The following is an 18,788-nucleotide window of genomic DNA, read 5'->3' on the forward strand; positions in this document are numbered from 1 at the left end:
AGTTTGGTGATCACTAAATTACTGGGCATCAGAACTATGGAAAAGATCTCTGCCTTTCGCAGAGATCAACTAATTGCTTTTGAGAAGATTTGGGAACCGGTGGACAAATGGATACAAGAACATGACTCCAAGTGCACTTCTACGGTCTAGAGTCTTAGATATTATTTCTAGAAGGTGCTGGAATGAAAAGGACAGTATACTTACCTTTGTTTAGTTATCTGGGAATAACCCTCTTGGATTTCTATTGCTTAGAAGGTTGTTCCTCTTGGGACTATTGATACTTGGAATGTTGATGTTTACTTACATACTGTTATCAGCTAGGTGCTTTGCAAGTAATGTAATAACTGCACTGCTACAGATCTGTTGTATATTTATTACAATATGCATATTTGATGTTAGTATTATAATGAAGAGGTTTACACTGCGGGGGGTGGGGGGAGGGAAGGGGTTATATAAATCGGGGATTATGAGGGTAAAATGTTGGATGATGGTGTGGTCTTTAATAGACGAAGCTGTATGATGCAATACATAGCTTGTAAGTTATACATTATCCAATAAAAATGTTTACAACAAAAAAAAAAAAAGAAACAGGGCCTCAGATATGAACATTAGTTTGTATGGAGGGTACCTATCAATCTATTTGTCCTCCTCCTCTGCCATTTGAAAACCATAGTGGTCTTTTTTTTTTTTCTTTTCCTAATGTATGGCTCCTTTTATCTAGCCCCCCTTTATTATTGCATTTTGTTCCTTTTAGGATGCTGTGCATGCAGCTATGCTGAGCGAGATGTTACTGAATGATGTGCTAGAAGACACAGCTCAAGACCTTTGGAGCTTGGAACGTTACAAGAAGTTGCACAGCGAGGCTATTGCCATGCAGGGCAGTCCAGACTTGGAGATAATGATGCAACGGGTGGAAGAAATAGAAGTGAGCACATTAAAATGTAATACCAGGGTCAGGGGACTTGAAAACTGCAAAGTAAACTGTCTCGTGGGCATGCAGAACAGACCACATTGCAACTTACATAACTCAAAATATATAACATGAGTCAATAGGAATAAGGGACATGAATTTTAAATAAGGAGGCCTTACCCTGGTTTGGCCAGAGAGCTTTCTGGTGCTTTCTGGAAGTGAGGCACTCGACCAACTTTGGGTGACCCCTTCTGACTGACAGTTGATACTGATAGGTTCACTCTCGAAGTGGGCTTCCTTTCCAGCCCTTAGCTTAGCTTAGTCCCCCAACCTGATCATCCATGCAAACAGGGAGTAGAAAATAAAAGTTCAAAATCATCGCTGAAACTGATATTGGTAAGCATTATAGAGCACATTCCATTGCATTCAAGAGTAGATTTATCCTATGTGGTTCAAAATTAGTTTTATTTTTGGGTCTTTTTGGCTTCCAGCTCAGGCAGACCTAGGACAGGATCCGACACTATGACCCTTCATTTGCAGCTACGTGCGTTATTTTCCCCATTTGCTCACTTAGGGGTAGATTTTAAAAAATAGCGCGATCGTGTACTTTTGTTCGCACACCAGGCGCAAACAAAAGTACGCTGGATTTTATAAAATTTTATAAAATCCGGGATCGGCGCGTGCAAGGCTGCCGATTTTGGGCAGCCTGCGCGCGCCGAGCCGCGCAGCCTGCCTCCGTTCCCTCCGAGGCCGCTTCGAAATCGGAGCGGCCTCAGAGGGAACTTTCTTTCGCCCTCCCCTCACCTTCCCCTCCCTTCCCCTACCTAACCCACGCCCCCGGGCCCGCCCCCCAAACGCCGCGTCACACCCCCGAAACGCTGTGTCATTTGGCGACGCCCCCGACACGCCCCTTTTTAAAAGCCCCGGGACTTGCGCGTGTCCCAGGGCTCTGCGCGCGCCAGCAGCCTATGCAAAATAGGCGTGACGGTGCGCGAGGGCCCTGCTCGCGTAAATCCAGCCGGATTTACGCGGGCAGGGCATTTAAAATCCGCCCGTTAGGTTGCTTCTTCTGGCGAATGGTCCTTGGCTAGGAGTCACACAAACAGAGCTTCCCTTTACATACCCAAATCAATCCAGAATCCTGAGTTTTACCTCCCTTCCAGAAGATGGAGAAAGAAAATTTTGCCGACACTGCCCCATAACCTGATGTGCCCACCTGCAGTCCCTCAGTATTTCTCTGTCTCCAGCAGATGGTAGAGATGCAAAGCCTGCAGTCTGGAAATTAGTTTAAAATAGTAAAGATAGAAAGGGAAAAAGAAGATGAGTTCCTCCCAGAAGGTTGGCAGGTCCTGGTGGGACCATCCGTTCTGGTCCTGAAATGGATGAGCAGGGGTTTGGACCCTTATTTGGCTCGGACCTTTTGCTGCCGGGGGTAGGTAACTGGTGGGGCCAGTTCCCTCACCACCAGAAGGACGTCCAGAGCCTGCTGCTCAGCTTCAAGGAATTAACTTTAAACTTTTGGAGTTTTAAAATTAAAAAAAAAAAAGGTCTCTTTTTTTTTTTCTTTCTTTCTTTTTGCTGTGTTGCTTGACCAAGGGGGAGCAGATTGTAGGCAGCTGGGCAGGTGCAAGGCTGTGTCAGCATTCTTTGACGTCCTCTGAGCGACTGTTGGGGCAGGAATTATGCCGCGTGGCAGCCAATGCTTCGTGTGTGGTCACTCGCCTGTCCTGATCCGGCATTTGTTCCCGTTGCCTCTCCAGGGGAGAGGGCAGCTCGGGGAGGCATCGTGAGACAGTGAGGATTGCGGGTGATGCCAGTGGGGTAATGGGCCCCTTCTCGAATCGGGAACAGTGGCCATTTTGACTTCCTTTGCAGCTTCCACTGTCCTCGGCCGATCGAAGTCCCGCGGAGGACTGGGGGGCCTGGGAGCCTCTGTCTGAGGAAGATGAGGACCACCTAGGGGAGGATCCTGCAGTTTTTTCTTCTGATTATATTGTTGTTCTGCATAAGGCGGGACGCCATTTTTCCAGACAAGAGGGTCTGCAGGATCCGTGGCCTAGCAAGATATCCAAAGTTTCATGGGCCAATGGTGCGACCAGGAATTCGGCAAGTCCTGGGTAAGGCTGCACATTCAGGTGCTCTGCACAAGGCCTCGGGGAAGTTGGAGGATGGGGAGCCACCAGTAGAGGACCCTCCTGAGGCGGATTCTTCTCCAGAGGGACAGGATCTGGATGAGGCGTGGGGTCAAGCCCCAACTGTTGAAGGGAATGATCCTTAAGTGGTTCATCTTTTTTCCACATGGAAGAATTGTGCTCCCTGATTTCCTGTGTCCTTAAGGAGCTGGGAATTAAGGTTCCGCAAGAAGAATCTGATCAAGAAGAAGTGGGTCCAGTCATGGATGGCCTAAGAAGTCCGTGGAAAGCCTTCCCTTTCCATAAATCGGTGAAGAAGTTAGTGATTAGGGAGTGGGATACTCCAGAGACCAGTTTGAAGGTTGGTAGAGCAATGGATAAATTATATCCGTTACCAGAATTGTTGAAGCTGCCAAGGGTGGATGCCTCAGTGTTGGCGGTTATGAAGAAAACAATCATTCCAGTGGTCAGTTCTGCAGTGCTTAAAGATATGCAGGACAAGAAGTTAGAAGTCCATCTCAAGAAGATCTTTAAGGTGTCTGCTCTGGGCATTCGTGCTGTGGTTTGCAACAATTTTATACTTCATGCTGGTCTGTGCTGGATATAGGAGCTGCAGGCTGACAAAGCAATGTCAGCATCAGAGGCTAAACAGGCTGAGAGGCTGGAAGTTGTGGTGGACTATGGAGCAGATATGTTATATGACCTCATTAGAACGTCCTCCAGGACTATAATGTCACTGGTCTCGGCCAGGCGGCTTCTTTGGTTGAGGAACTTGGTTGGTGGATGTTTGGTCTAAGTCTCAGTTAGGGGTGTTACCTTATAAAGGGAAACTGCTTTTCCTTTTCTACGTGGCCCTGCTTTAAGGTGAATCAGCGGCTTTGGCAGAATAGGGCTTTGGGAGGAGCCCAGAGACAAGGAACTGGAAGACAGCAGTTCTGGAACCAGTTCTTTCGAGGCCGAAAGCCAAACAGAGATGGTTCCGGCTAGAGGGCATCTGGATCCAAGTCTGCCCAATGAAACAAGGCCAGCCGACTCCACGGTGTCAGTCATAGGGGGTCGGTTAACTCTTTTTTCTGCGAGGAGTGGGCCAGGGTCACAATGGATCCTAAGTGTGATAAGACATGGTTACGCTTTAGAATTTGCTTGTCCGCTAAAGGACTTGTTCATGATCTCCCCTTGTGCTTCCGTAAACAAAAGGTGGGTGGTACCAGGATACCATCAACTGCTTTCAGATGCTGGGAGCCATTGTTCCCATCTCCGTAGAGGAGTGGGGGACATGGAGGTATTCTGTTTATTTTATGGTCCCAAAGAAGGAAGGGACCTTCCTGATTTTGGATTTGAAAAAGATTAATGTGACTCTCAAAGTTCCTCGTTTTCGGATGGAGACCCTGTGCTCGGTATCTGCAGCAATGTGCAAAGGAGAGTTTTTGGCCTCTCTTGATCTGACCAAAGCTTACTTACTCGTAGTGATCCGGCCACATCATCAGAGATTCCTGAGATTCATGATTTTCAAGACACATTTTCAATTTTGTGCCCTTCCATTTGGGTTGGCGACTGCTCCGAGGACCTTCACCAAGGTTGATGGTTGTGGTGGTAGCAGCTCTCAGAAAGGAGGGCATTCTAGTTTACCACTATGTGGACAATTGGCATATTCGAGCAAGTCAGATGTCCTTTGCAGACAAGCAGTTGTGTTGGTACTGCAGCAGTTAAGATCCCTGGGTTGGGTAGTGAATCTGTCAAAGTCAACTTACCCCTACTCAGATGCTGGAGTTCCTGGGAGCACATTTTGATACTAGGATCAGGAACGTGTTTGTCACTAGGGAACGTATTGGCAGACTGCAGAGGCAGGTTTGCAGACTGTTGGAAAGAGCGGTTCCCAAGGTGTGGGATTACCCGCAGATTCTTAGCTCCATGGCTTCTACTTTGGCATTGGTTCCTTGGGCGTTTGCTCATATGAGGCCTCTGCAGAGGGTTTTGATTTCCTAGTGGAATCTGTTGTCAGAGCAGTTTCATCTACTGCTGCCTCTTATGGAGATAGCCAGATTCAGTCTCTCATGGTGGCTTGGTCGGGATTATATTAGTTGGGGAATAGACTTAGAGATTCTGAATTGGATAGTAGTCACAACCGATACCAGTCTCTCTGGTTGGGGAGCGTATGCTGGACTCAGTTGGCGCAGGGCAAGTGGTGCGGAAGAGACACGAGCAGTGCGGTTCGTGTTGCTTGCTTTTCTGCCTCTCTTATGCAGGCAGCTGGTAAGGATTTTGTCAAACAGTGCGACAACGGTGGCTTACATCAACTGACAGGGTGGTACCAAGAGTTGGGCAGTGGCTCAGGAGGCCCAGGAGTTAATACGATGGGCAGAGCAACATCTAGAATTATTGGTGGCTTCTCACACAGCTGGGATAGACAATGTGCAAGCAGATTTTCTCAGTCATCGACAGCTGGATCCTGGGGAGTGGAACTTGTCGGTGGAAGCAGTTTGGTTAATCCATCACAAGTGGGGCACACCCTGCATGGACTTGATGGCAACTCAAAGGAATGCCAAGTCTCCCTGCTTCTTCAGTCGCATAAGAGAACGTGGAGTGGAAGGAGTTGATGCCTTAGTACTCCCATGGCCGCAAGGGAGTACTAAGGCATCATATTTTCGCAGTGGTCGCTGGTGGGCAAAGTGTTGTGGCGAATACAGATTCATCTGGGAGAGTTGATTCTAGTGGCACCGGAGTGGCCTCGGCGACCATGGTTTGCGGATTTGATCAATCTAGCAGTGGACAGGCCGCTGTGTCTCGCTCATCTTCCAAACCTTCTGCACTAAGATCCTATATTTTCAGATCGGGCAGCTCGCTTCTGTCTTGTGGCTTGGCTTTTGAGAGGAAGCGTCTAAGGTGGAAAGGTTATCCCGAGGCTGTCATTTCCCCTCTGCTGCAAGCTAGGAAGACTTCAACATCCTTAGCTTATGTGAGGCTGTGGAGAGGTTTTGAGACTTGATGCGGAGAGCAAGGAGGTTGAACCTACTCGAGCGTCTGTGGCGCACATTTTGACCTTCTTGCAGCAGTCCTTCAGAGTCCAGGTGGCAGCATTGGGCTGTCTTAGGGACAAAGTGCAGGGAGCAGCCTTCACTCACATCCAGATGTGGTGCATTTTCTCTGGGGTGGGCGGGGGCGAAGCATTTGCAGCATCTGGTGCGGAAGTTGTGGCTCCCCGGAGCCTGAACTTGATCATCAAGGAGATGTGTGTGGCCCCATTCGAGCCACTTAGAAGGGCAACTATGAAGAATCTTACCTTAAAGGTTGTTGTTTTGGTGGCAATTTGTTCCGCTAGGAGGATTTTGGAACTATGTGCTCTGTCATGTAGGGATCCTTTTCTGAGGATTATGGATTCTGGAGTCTCTTTGCATATGGTTCCTTCATTCTTCCAAAAATGGTATCGTCTTTTTACTTGAATCAATCGATAGAGCTTCCGGCCTTCGAACCCTGTCCACGGCAGCACCTCATGCAAGAGAGTTGCGGCTCTTGGATGTGAAATGAGCCTTGTTACGGTATCTCAAAGTCACTAATAACTTTCAATTATTGGTTCATCTTTTTGTGCTATGGAGTGGCGCAAAAAAGGGACATAAGGCTTCAAAGTCCACCATAGCGCAATGGTTGAAAGAAGCGATAGGTTTGGCATACATTTGTCAAGGTTGTCCTATTCCTGCGGGGTTAAGGGCTCACTCTACTTGATCGCAAGCGGCATACTGGGCCAAATTTCAACAAGTATCGCCACATGAGATTTGTAGGAGGGCTACTTTGAAGTTGTTGCACACTTTTGCCAGACATTATCATTTGGATGTCCAGGTTCCAGATGCCATGGGCTTTGGTGAAAGTGTGTTTCGAGTGCAGTCCCACCCTATTTAGGGAAGCTTGTGTACGTCCCAGAGTCTGGACTGATCTGGATACATACAGGGAAAGGAACATTTTCTTACCTGCTAATTTTCTTCCTGTAGTAGCATAGATCGGTCCAGAGTTCCACCCAGTTGATGTGGGGAGAATTGGAGAGCCTGCTCGATCTGTTATTGTAAATGGACTGAAGAATGGCACAGGTTTTGTTTGTTTTCTTCCATTGTTAAAGTTGGAAAGGATCCATTCCCATTCTAGGGTTCCACGTCCTACTGCTCGATCAGGAAGATGTGTTTATGTGGGGACGTGTTTGTTTATGTTCAGTAATATCTTGACTTGGGTACAGGTCAATATTGAGGGACTGCAAGTGGCACACCAGGTTATGTGGCAGCGTCAGCAAAACTTTGTCTCCATCTGCTGGAAGGGAGGCAAAGTCTGGGAGTCTGGACTGATCTATGGTGTACTACAGGAACGAAAATTAGCAAGTAAGAACCAATTTTCCTTTCCTTTGGAGTGTAATATCATTGTCCCCAAGTCTGGCTGAGTCAAGAAATCCCTCTCTCCCAAGGCCATGAATGCTACCTCTGCAGAATTTCTAGCCGGAGGATCAAAAGCTGGACCCAGGAATCCAATGCAGGTCATGAGCAAGACAACTTGGGCCAGCCCCAAGTTGTTAATTGTTGATGAAAACTTTGCAATAATGTGACAAGGAAAAGGCATCCTGAATTTAAGAAAAAAAAAAAGGCTAATGTTTTTGTACAGAAAGTAGATTGTAAAGGTTCTTCAAGTAGTAAGTTAAGCCTTCAAAACTTGAAAGATGTATGGTGTACATGTATATACAACCCAAAGTTCTTATTTTTACAAAATCATTTTTGGCACCAAACAAACATTTTCAAATCCTCAAGAACTGGGTGTCAAGATGTAAGACCCAAACCGGCATTAACTCAAGCAACACTACCTTTGCTCAAAAGCATATGTGAACATTTTAGACTGCTGGTATATATTATCATGAGCTGTTAAGGCAATTCACTGCTCTCAGGAAGTGTTAAGAAGAGGAATATGAGTGAAATAGTTCATCTAAATGTGGCAGACTAGCTAGCTAGGCAGTGGCAAGCTTAGAAGGGTTGAATCTTTTTATAGTCTGCCAGGAAAGATTTGTTTTGTACGGAATATAAAATTTTTTATTTTTTTTTAATTTCTTTTTAAGAGATACCAGGAGTCGGTTCGGAGCAGATTTAATCAAATTGTGTACGCTGGTCCTGAGTTCTGGGCAAATGAAGAAAAAGAAGGTTTGTGGCTTTTTGTATATTATATTTCTCACCAAAAGCCAGAGTGGTTACTTAAAAAAAAATGGATTGCAGCATTCTTTACATGAACCAGGCTGTATTGTGTATTATGTATTCAACGGGGGCTTCCAAACATAACTATAATTCTGAGGGGAAAGGTCTGCAGTTCAGACATAAGAAAATGTCCAGCCTTTGTGGCACATCATTAAAAATGGACAGAGTGCAGATCAATGTTTCCATGATCCTACACGGGGAGACCTCCGGCTCCCTTCTGCCCTCCTGGCACCACTCCAGCCATCTCATGGTTTGAACTGCGTAGGGCTCTGTAGTCTCACAGGCCCTGCTTGGCTCTGTGTGGCTCAAACCATAGCTGGAGTGGTGCCAGGTCGGTAAAGATAGTCAAGAGGTCAACAATACAGGTTAATAAACATATGGGTCCAAATTATCAGCACATTATACCTAATTTCTTGCAGAAATTTGTCCCATTGTTTTATTTCTTGGATTTTTGGCTTATGAACTTCCACCTAAATAGGCGATGGCTTCTAGTGGGGCTTGGCAACATGAACGCTCGGCAACTGTCTATGGTGTTTTCCCCCTCCCCGTTCCATCTAGGTCAGTCATTATGGTGACACCATAATGACACCAAATCTGGCCACTGGGATTCCAGGGCTTTGATTTTTAGAAGAGCAATGCATGAAATCAGACTCTGATCATGGGCTTTGTGGACAGTTATGGCAGTACAGTTTTTTACACATTATCTTCTCCCATATTTTTATAATGTTTTAATAAACAATCCAAGTAACATGGAAAGAACCAAAGCATTTTATTCATTTCTTTACTGATTTTATGTGGCACACGACATGGAGTGCCTTACAAATAGATGAACAACAACTGACACAGTACAGAACTAAAAGCAACCTGAAGGGATTACTATTCACTTTTAGTATAAGCCACTTTAAATAGCAGTTTGCTTTCTTTCTTTTCTTTTAAATTTTTTAGAGGTGCTAATCCCCTTATTGCATAAGGGGATTAATTAGCACCTATACAACCCGGAGTGAATCTAATAGCGCTAATCACATGCAAATGCATGTGATTGAGGCTATTAGGCATTCACTCCTGCCGCCGGCTCCCTCTGCCTGGATGAATGCACGGCCCCCGCCGGCAGTGAATGAATGCCCGTGCGATTTCGGCGCTCAAGGCAGTCACATGTCGTGACGTCACGCCTTGAGCGCCGAAATCGCATGGGCATTCATTCACTGCCGGCGGGGGCCGTGCATTCATCCAGGCAGAGGGAGCCGGAGGCCGCTTTCACCGCCGGCTCCCTCTGCCTGGATGAATGCACGCCCACCCGGCCACCTTGAGCGCCGAAATCGGGAGGAGAGGAGAAGGGAGAAGGGACTACCGTAGCAGGTCCGAGCCTTGCTACTTTTTGGGGTTTTTTTTTTTTTGCTTCGGGAGGAGGGGACAGGACTGGGGCTGCACCGGAGACCGGACGGGGCCAGGGCAGGTAAGCGGGGGCTGGGGGAAAGTTTGCTGAGCATCGGGGAACATAACTGTCCACTTCCTGGTACCTGTCATTTCAAATGTCATTTGAAATGACAGATACCAGCGCGGCCGTGAAGCGTTAGGCCCGCGAACCCAGGATACTGTATAGGCGCTCTATACAGTAAAATGGGTTGCGCGGGCCTAACGCTTGCCTAAGGCTTCGCAGCCGTGGCATGCATTTGCATGCAATTAGAAGAGAGTATCGAGCGGTAGGTGAAGAGAACTGTGCGTGCGGGGAACGAGGGTGCGCCTGACACTGCCGCACTGTTTCTACCGCGGCCTTAGAGTATCGATCTGTGAGTTTCTTCCTAGCACAGAGTTTGCACCTGAAAAATCTGTGAGGGCTGTCCTTATCAAGTAAGACTGTGTTTCAAAGGGAAACTGCAGGGGCTTTTCTTTTGAAAATGAAATTGCAGGCCTGTAGATGCAGAGTACCCGCAGGCCTGCAAGCTGCACAGAGGGACTGAAAATGTTCCCCTATCTAGGTACCGATACTCACGGGCACATGCGCGCACATATACATTCCATTGTTCAATTTGGAAAACTTCTGGGCCATTCCTGTACTTTCTTGACAAATTTATGGTGTTACTGGGAATGGGGCTGAGAGAGGCTAGGTAATGGAGATTAGAGAAAATAGCCAAGTGTGATATTAAAATTGAAATAATCATTACCGAAAGTCTGTTCCTCTGTAGGAGAACCAGAGCCTTAAGAGTAAAGGTATGGGTGAAGAGAGGATGTACCTCTGAATTGACCTTATTATTTAGGGGAATACTGTACTTGAGGAGGCTTTGTGGCTTTCTGGAGGGTAAAGGAGGTTTATGAGGTCCTTGAAAAAGTCCTGTTTTCCTTTTTTTGCTTTAAAGGAAGAGAAAATGCATCCATAGACAAAAGGCCTGTGTCACCTCACCCAATCAGAATTACAAAGACAGTGGGACATAAGGACCCAGAGGTGTCTATTGTTTTAGAAAGACCCTTGGAAGGAGAGTAAGTAACATACCTATATATCAAGTGTATACATCTGTCATCCCTAGCTTTATATTTATTTATTTATTTATTTTTGGTTTTTATATACCGATCTTCCTGCATTAAATACAAATCAAATATGTGTGTATATGTATCACATATACAACCCTTCTTTATGTTTTGTTTGAGAAGAAAGCTTATGAGATCACCCTGTCTCTGTGTGTGTCCCTATCCCCTAATAATGTTTGTGTTTGGTGTTCAATTCACACCATATTTTCGGGATATATCAAGAGGTGTAAGGAAGTAACTACCAGGATATTTCTTTCTAGTCAGTTGGATGCATGTGTGTCCAGAAAATAGGGTCGATTAGCTTTGCATGGAGCTTCTTGTTTTTTACTGCTTGCTTGCATTGCATTGGGCAGTTTCTGTTTGTCCCTCAGATTAGTCCAGATGCATTGGTTTTTCTCCCCTACCAGCAGATTTGAGACAGAAAAGATAAGCTTTACTGAAACTGTCACTTAAGCCAGTGTGCCACCTGCAGCTCCTCAGTATTTCTCTGTCTCCAGCAAACCTGCAGTATGGAGTTTAAAAAAAAAAAAAAAGAGAAAGAAGACATAAGAAAAATTCTCCTAGGGGTTTGGGGTCTGTGAAGGGTTATTCCCCTAGTAGAATAGGGCAAGCAAGGGGGTAGGTGACCCTTATTTTCGTCTCTGCCTGGCGTCTGTGGAGAGACTGAAATTCTGTGGTCTGACTCCCTTCTTTTCGCCGCACAGCTCTCTCCCACCGCTCCCTTGGCAAGAAGAAGGAAGATTACTAGGACAGTAACTACTCATTTTTTATTTTCCCTTTGATGGGGTTCAGTGCTGGGACATGGTATGGCTTTAAAATAAAGGGAAGTTGGAGCTGGGGAGGCAGGGCTGATCGGCTCATGGAGCTGTCCCTCTGGGGTGAGTTGGCTACTGCTCTGATATGGGGGAGGCCCAGAATTCTGCTGAAATCCTCCATGGGATTGGGTGGCTGACTTCGGGAGAGTCATCTTCGGCCCAACAGGGTGTGCACTCGCAGAGCTCCTCATGTTGCTGAAAATGGGAAACGCTGCTATTCATGTTCAGCAACCAAATTGCAGATGAACACGGCAGGGCTCTGCAGCCACTCACAGAACTCTTCATGTTGCTGAATGCAGGAAATGCTAGTATTCATGTTCAGCAACTAAATTGCAGGTGAACATGTCAGGGCTCTGCAGCCACTGTGCGACTGGCGGTGAAGGTAACTCTGGTCTGATGAGCCTTGGGAACAACTCTGCTATGAATTGGGTAGGTCTGCTCCCTCCTGTAGTGCAGGATCTGCAGCATTTTGGAGTCACCATGGGAAGAGCCTGTTCTAGACCTTGCGAGTACTGAAGAGGAGTCTGAGGGGACTAAGGAGTCTTCAGAGGATAAGTCTGACTCTGCAGAGACTTTTTCCTCAGAATTATTGCTTTTAATGCACAAAGCCTTCCTGGCAAAAAGGAGTTTCAGGGAAGTATCCCCGCTCCCAGAACCTCCTATAGCACAGCAAATCAAGAAAAGTTGCCTTCTGTGGGAGGGGGAGGGGGGCTAAGGGCCCTCTGCACACTCCTGCTTGGAAGCAGCTTGCTATGGATGCATCAGAAACCTCAAAGGGCTCTGAGGGGGACAGGGGTCCCTCACTGGAGCCTCCAGGAGATGAGGATGAGGATCCCCTGGTGCAGAGGGATATTCTTGTGGCGGAAGATTCTTCCAGGATGAGGAATTGTCAGGTTCTTCCAGGATGAGGAATTGTTTCCCCTAATTCCCCAAGTTTTAGAGGAGCTTTGGATTAAGGAGAGACTCAGGAGGAGTCCGATCATGAGGGAGTGGACCCCATCATAGAAGGGCTTTGGGGGTCCAATGAAGACTTTTCCTTTCCATCGGTCTGTGAAGAAGCTGGTCATCAGGGAGTGGGATGCTGCTGAAGCTGGTCTAAAAGGTGGCAGAGCGCTTGAAGCTACCTAAGGTGGATGCTTCGGTCTCAGCAGTGACCAAAACGACTACCATTCTGAAGGCAGGGTCCGTAGCTCTGAAGGATGTTTAGGACTGGAAGCTAGAAATACATCTCAAGATGATGTTTGAGGTCTCCGCATTGGGCAAGTGGTCTGCAATGTGCAGTAGCTTCATGGCATGCACCTGTTTGCACTAGGTACAGCAGCTTCAAGTGAAGGATGTGGGGGCTTCAGTCTCAGCGAAACAGACAGATCATTTGGAGGCTGAGGTAGCTTATATCGCGGATGCCTTGTTTGACTTGCTGTGTATGTCAACCTGGAATATGATGTTGGCAGTTTCAACTAGAAGACTCCTGTGTTTGTGTAATTGGTCTGTGGGTGTCTGGTCTAAGACGCAACTGGACAATCTTCCTTTTAAGGGCAAGGCATTCCTTATGGAAGAAAGATGTTGAAATTGCAGGCACAGGTTCAGAGGTTGTTGATGCTTCTGGAACCCAGAATCTGGGTTTATTTGCAGGTCCTGGATTCTATAGCGTCTACATTAGATTTAGTTCTCTGGGCATTCTCACATTTGCGGCCTCTTCTGAGAGCATTACTGTCCTGATGGTACCCTCAGTCAGAGGATTTTCAGCAGTCTATCACTACAGGAGGAATCCAGGTCCAGTCTCTCCTGGTGGCTTTCTTTAGCCAACTTGGAGTGAGGCATGGAATAGGACATCCTGGATTGGATGGTAGTGACCATGGACGCCAGTCTGAAAGGCTGATGTATCATCTGTCAGGGCCTGACAGTGCAGGGATGGTGGTCAGTGGAGGAGGCTTTGTGGTCTATCAATTGTTTAGAAATGATAGCAGTTTGCAATTTGCTGCTTTGTTTTCTTTCGCAAATACACGATCGAGTGATGAGTCCTCTTGGACAATGTGATTATGACATATCAATGTAACAAAGAACTGCGGCACTCGTCTTACCAATCAAAACCAAACGTCAGAAAGACGAGATAGAATAATCTCCACTACTGTGCAAACTTTTAATAGATCGCAAATTTTCATAAATTGAAATGTAACCGCATCAGCAAGCCTGACGGCGGCAGTGCAAATCACTTGCCGCCCGGACTACTCGTCACTTGCGGTGTGTAAGTATTGAAAGTTGTATATGAAGAACAATCCTGAAAGTTATATCTAGAAACTATCTTAGGATATCAGCTGGTCCCTCAAGGTATGCTTCAGAAAATCCCCGACAGCGGCCGGTGTTTTGCGATACTGCGATCGCTTCCTCAGGAGAACTCTTATGAAAGTTAAAGCGGGTGCTTCTATACGGACGAAAGCGTCTCAAGCATAATAGTAAACGGGACCGTCTTTTTGACGTTTGATTATGACATATCAACCATCAAGGAGGAACCAGGAGTACAACGGTGATCCAGGTGGTTCAGGAACTTTTTTGCTGGACGGAGCAGCATCTGATGACTCTGGTGGCTTCTCATGTTGCTGGAGTGGCAATCATGCAGGTGGATTTCCTCAGCAAGACAGGTGTTGGACCCCGGGGAATGGGAGCTTGCGGAGAAGGTGATGGATCTCAGTCGTGCCACGTGGAGCGTCTCCAGCTGGACTTGATGGCATCGAAGCAGAATGCCAAGGCATGATATTATTTCAGTTGCAGACTGGAGCAGAAGTTATCAATGCCCTAGTCCTCCCTTGGCCTTGCGGTTTCCTGTTGTATGTGTTTCCCCTCAGTCACTAATAGATAGGATTCTGAGTTGTATTGAGATACATCCAGGAAGGGGGTAATTCTCTTGGTTCCAGAGTGGCCTCATCAGCCATGGTTCTCAGATTTAATAAAACTAACAGTGGATTGTCCTCTTCGACTCTGACACCTTCCCAGGCTGCTTCATTAGGGCCAATTTTCTTGAAACAGGCAGCTCACTTTTGTCTGGTGACTTGGTTTTTTATAGGAATTGCTTGAGATTCAAAGGCTATTCAGAGGAAGTCATCAATACCTTGCTTCAGTCTAGGAGATCTTCCACTTTGGCATATGTCAGGGAGTGGAAAGTGTTTTGAGGATGGTGCGTAAAAGAGGGAGTTGCTCCCCTTCGTGTGTCAGTTTTTCATATTCTGATCTTTTTGCAGGTTGGACTACAGAAGAGGTTCACGTTCAATTCTCTATGAGTCCAAGTGGCGGCTTTAGGCTGTTTTAGAGGCAGAGTGCAGGTGCTTTCCCTGGCTTTTCATCTGGATATAGTACTGTTTCTTAAGGGGGTGAAGCATTTGCAGCTTCCGGTTTGGTGAGTGTTTCCCTCATGGAATCTTAATCTGGTTTTGCAGGTTCTCTGTGGTCCACCCTTTGAACCATTGAATAAAGTGTCACTGAAGGCCCTTGTGCTGAAGATAGTCTTCTTGGTGGCAATTTGTTTAGCCAGGCGCATTTTTGAGTTTCAGGCCTTGTCCTGTAGGGAGCCTTTTCTTCAAATTTCTGTGGATGGAGTAGCTCTACACATGGTGGCCTCTTTTCTACCCAAGGTGGTATCTACGTTTCACCTGAGCCAGACTGTAGAGCTTCCTGCTTTTCCAGATTTGGATCCTTCTTCTCCACATGTGAAAGAGCTTCCCTTGTTGGATGTGCATAGGGCACTGTTGAGGTACCTGAACATCACCAGCAGTTTTCAGAGGTCAGATAACCTATTTGTTCTTTTTGAGGGAGCGAGTAAAGGAAAAAAAAGCTGCTAAGGCAACCATTGCCAGGTGGCTAAAGGAGGCTATTGTGTCCACTTAACATTTCTAAAGGACGTCCAATTCCAGAAGGTCTACGGGCCCATTCTACCAGAGCACAGGTGGTATCCTGGGCTGAATATCAGTTGGTTTCCCCACAGGAGATTTGCAGAGTGGTGATTTGGTCGTCACTACACACTTTCACAAAGCATTACCGGCTGGATGTTTGGCTGCTGACAGAAGCTGTGTTTGGAGAGAATGTACTGCAAGGAGGTCTTTCAGGTTCCTGCCCGGTTTAGGAGAGCTTGGATACATCTCATGCATCTGGACCAATCTAGGGGACAAATAGGAAAGGAACATTGGTTCTTACCTGCTAACTTTCATTCCTGAAGAGGTAAAGATCAGTCCAGAGCCCCACCTTCTCTGAAAAGATCACTCTAGTCTATGTGTATATAGTAAGAAGTTCATTGTTATTAGGAGTTTTCAATCATCTTTATAGTCTTGAGTGCTCGGAGTTACAAGCTTACCTCCTCCCTACTTAATTGGACATGAGGGAGTTGTTTGTTGGGTTAACTGTATCTTGGCTTGGGTACAGAGCTATACTGAGGGACTGCAGGTTGCACATTGGCTTAAGTGACACAGTTTTAGTAAAGCTTTCCTGCTCTGACTCAAGCTGCTGGTAAGGGAGAAAAAAGCATGCATCTGGACTGATCTGTGGTACTTCAGGAACAAAAATTAACAGGTAAGAACCAGTTTTCCTTTCTGTAGCTACCTCCAAAATATCCTAGGAGAAAACTGTGCCAATAACAGAAATGTTATTGGTACAACCATCGTTAAGAAGACAATCTAACAATGTAATGTCTGTCACAGTTGTTACATGTTTTCCAGAAATGTGAACTCTGAAATGTGTTTAACTCACATAGGACTTTTATTCCAGTCTGCTGCTCTACCTGAGTTCTGATTGCTGAGATGATTAGTATGGTATCAAGCAATTGGAGTCTGCAAGGTTTTCCGTACCCATCTGTGACACAGAGCTCATTCACATGGGCGGTCGGAGTAATGTGGAGTGTTTAAAAGCAGCACTCTTCTCCACTCATGAAATAATGGTAGTGCATCGAGCAATGCTAGAGTGGTGCTGGTGATTAATAGCTCTGTCTAATATGAAGAAGAGGTTCAAAATAACAAGGAAAGATAGAAATTGCAGGGTTTCTTCTTGCCTACCGTAGAGCTGACATTTTGCTTTTAGAGAACAGGTCACTAAATAAAGGGATCAGAGCATGAAATTAGTAATTCTGCTACATACTGTAGGAATATTTGTATCTGCAATAGACTTTTTGTGAAAACAAATGAAAGAGAATATGCGGAGTTTATATTTTGCCAGATCTAGCTAGAGCCACGCAGAATAGAAAGAGGAAGTTGACTTCTTTAATTGAAGATGTTCAGCATTTAAAAAGGAAAACTGCTGTTTTACATCTGACAAAATTCTGCATCTATTCCAGTTCAGCTATATATATCTGTTATGGTTAGGAATCTGCCAGGTCCTTTTTGAATAGTAACTGGAGAAGGCTTGGGGATGTGAATGAGAGTCTGCTGGAAAGAAGCTTGAATTAACCTAAAATTTCTCACAGCATTATAGTGTGTGAGGCTTTCTCTGTATTTAGTTTATATTTTTTGGTTCCTTGAGGCAGTGTGTGCATTTCCAAGGGGGTTAGCATTTGGTTCTGACTGAGCAGTTTTTTGGCTGGAAAGGTAGGGTTCAAATTTAAAAAATCAAATTGAAAATCTCCAAGTTAGTTACAGGGAAGAAAATTTTTGAGCTGCCCAAACATTGCCCATCCAGTGCATGGGGTTCCATAATGAGTAGACATTTAACCACTCTGTTTTCCATTCAAAAAAATACCTATGGAAAAAGCAGATGCAAGTGTCCATAACCATGGCAGTTTTATTTCTTCTTCATCTGGGCAAGCTAGTCCACACCAGTAGGATGTGCACGCCAACCAGCAGGTGGAGATGGAGCACAATGACTTAATGATGTCCCTCTCATATAGCTCATCACAGACATCAGCCAGCCAGTATTTCTCCAGCAGGTGGTGGACATGCATCTTTGCTTGTGGACTTTGGCCTGCCAGAATTGAACAGGTTGTTCTGACCTCCTGTGGTGATGGCATTTGCTCCCTCCCTCAGTTGAGTGTCTGATATCTCAGGTCAAGAGTAAGGTGAAGACTGGCGCCCTAGCCCGCCTCCTGACAGAGGGCGAGTTCTGAAGGGAGAGAGCGGTAGGGTAATGGAGCCTTAGGCTCAGCCCTGTTAATTTGTCTCTCTGTTTTGTCTTCCTCTCCCCCGATTGCTCTTTGCCCCGGTTTTCTCTGGCGTTTGGCAGTTTCAGCGCGGTGAATAAAGTTTATTTATAAAAAAAAAAAGTGTTGGCAGGACACCAGCAGTGATCGCGCACCAAGGTGGGGCAGGAGTTAGAGGCCGAGTTGTGAACATGGGCAAAGCGCTAATTTTGGAGCCATCTGGAATGCGCAGGCACCATTTTGAGCTTGCAGCACTATTGCTGAGGTGCACACAGGCGAGAGATGGCATCAGGAGAGCATCATGGGAAAAAGTTGCGCGTTTGCTGTGCCTGTCATATGCGGGTAATTAGACCCAGGAGATCACTAAGCATTTGTCAGAAGTGCGTGAATGCTCAAGAAGATGTTTCTGCAGGGGAATTTGTCCCTGCAGGGACTTCAGCAGCTCCAAGTTCACAGGAGGGAAGTGTGGCAACAGCTCCTCCTGGGTGGGTGAGGAGTCTTCCCCACCATCTCTCCTGCCAATTCCCACAGTGGTGAGCTTGGAAGGGGCTTTACCTTCTCAGGGAATGGATTTTTCCACCACATCATGGGGGGAATTTTTTAAAGGCCTGCAGGCTTTTTGTAAGGAGCAGGAAGTGTCCTGGGTAGAGTCTCTAAATCGCCCGCATCAGCAGTCTCCCGCCTTAGGATCGCGGAAGCGGTCAAAGGAGGTCTCATTCCCTCCCAGACGGACAAAGCAGAGAAGGTGAGGACATGGATTCTTCAGGAGACTCCTGGGAAGAGTCAGGATCCTCGATGGAGGATCTTGATGAGGCATTTCTTTGGAGGAGTGGGAGATTCCCTCAGATGCAGAGCCACACAGGACAGTGCTTTGCCTCTTTCAGAGAGACAATATGTCTAGTTTGATTTTACAGACTCTGAAGGCCCTTGATTGTGAGGAGGCCTTGCCTGCAGCGGCTCAGAATCCGAAGAAGAATCCTATGATGGGAAGTTTGCAAGAGGTATCTTGTTTTTTCCCTCTGCACGAGGCTGTGCAAGAATTGATCGATTTGGAATGGAGTTCTCCTGAGGCTAATTTGA

At 46.3% G+C, this 18,788-nt stretch overlaps 1 protein-coding gene across 7 annotated transcripts in view; it reads left to right on the forward strand.

The window, feature by feature from the left end:
* The window catches only part of KIAA0753 (KIAA0753 ortholog), a 155,217-nt gene that overhangs the window by 95,347 nt on the left and 41,082 nt on the right, over nucleotides 1–18,788 (forward strand). For all 7 annotated transcript variants that reach the window (XM_029612390.1, XM_029612389.1, XM_029612394.1 and 4 more), the window contains 3 exons: nucleotides 755–925; nucleotides 8,126–8,207; nucleotides 10,613–10,733. In XM_029612390.1, the coding sequence (XP_029468250.1) occupies nucleotides 755–925; nucleotides 8,126–8,207; nucleotides 10,613–10,733 (374 nt within the window). The remainder of the gene's footprint in view (nucleotides 1–754; nucleotides 926–8,125; nucleotides 8,208–10,612; nucleotides 10,734–18,788) is intronic.

Source organism: Rhinatrema bivittatum, chromosome 8 (genome assembly GCF_901001135.1).
Source record: "Rhinatrema bivittatum chromosome 8, aRhiBiv1.1, whole genome shotgun sequence".
NCBI lineage: Eukaryota > Metazoa > Chordata > Amphibia > Gymnophiona > Rhinatrematidae > Rhinatrema > Rhinatrema bivittatum.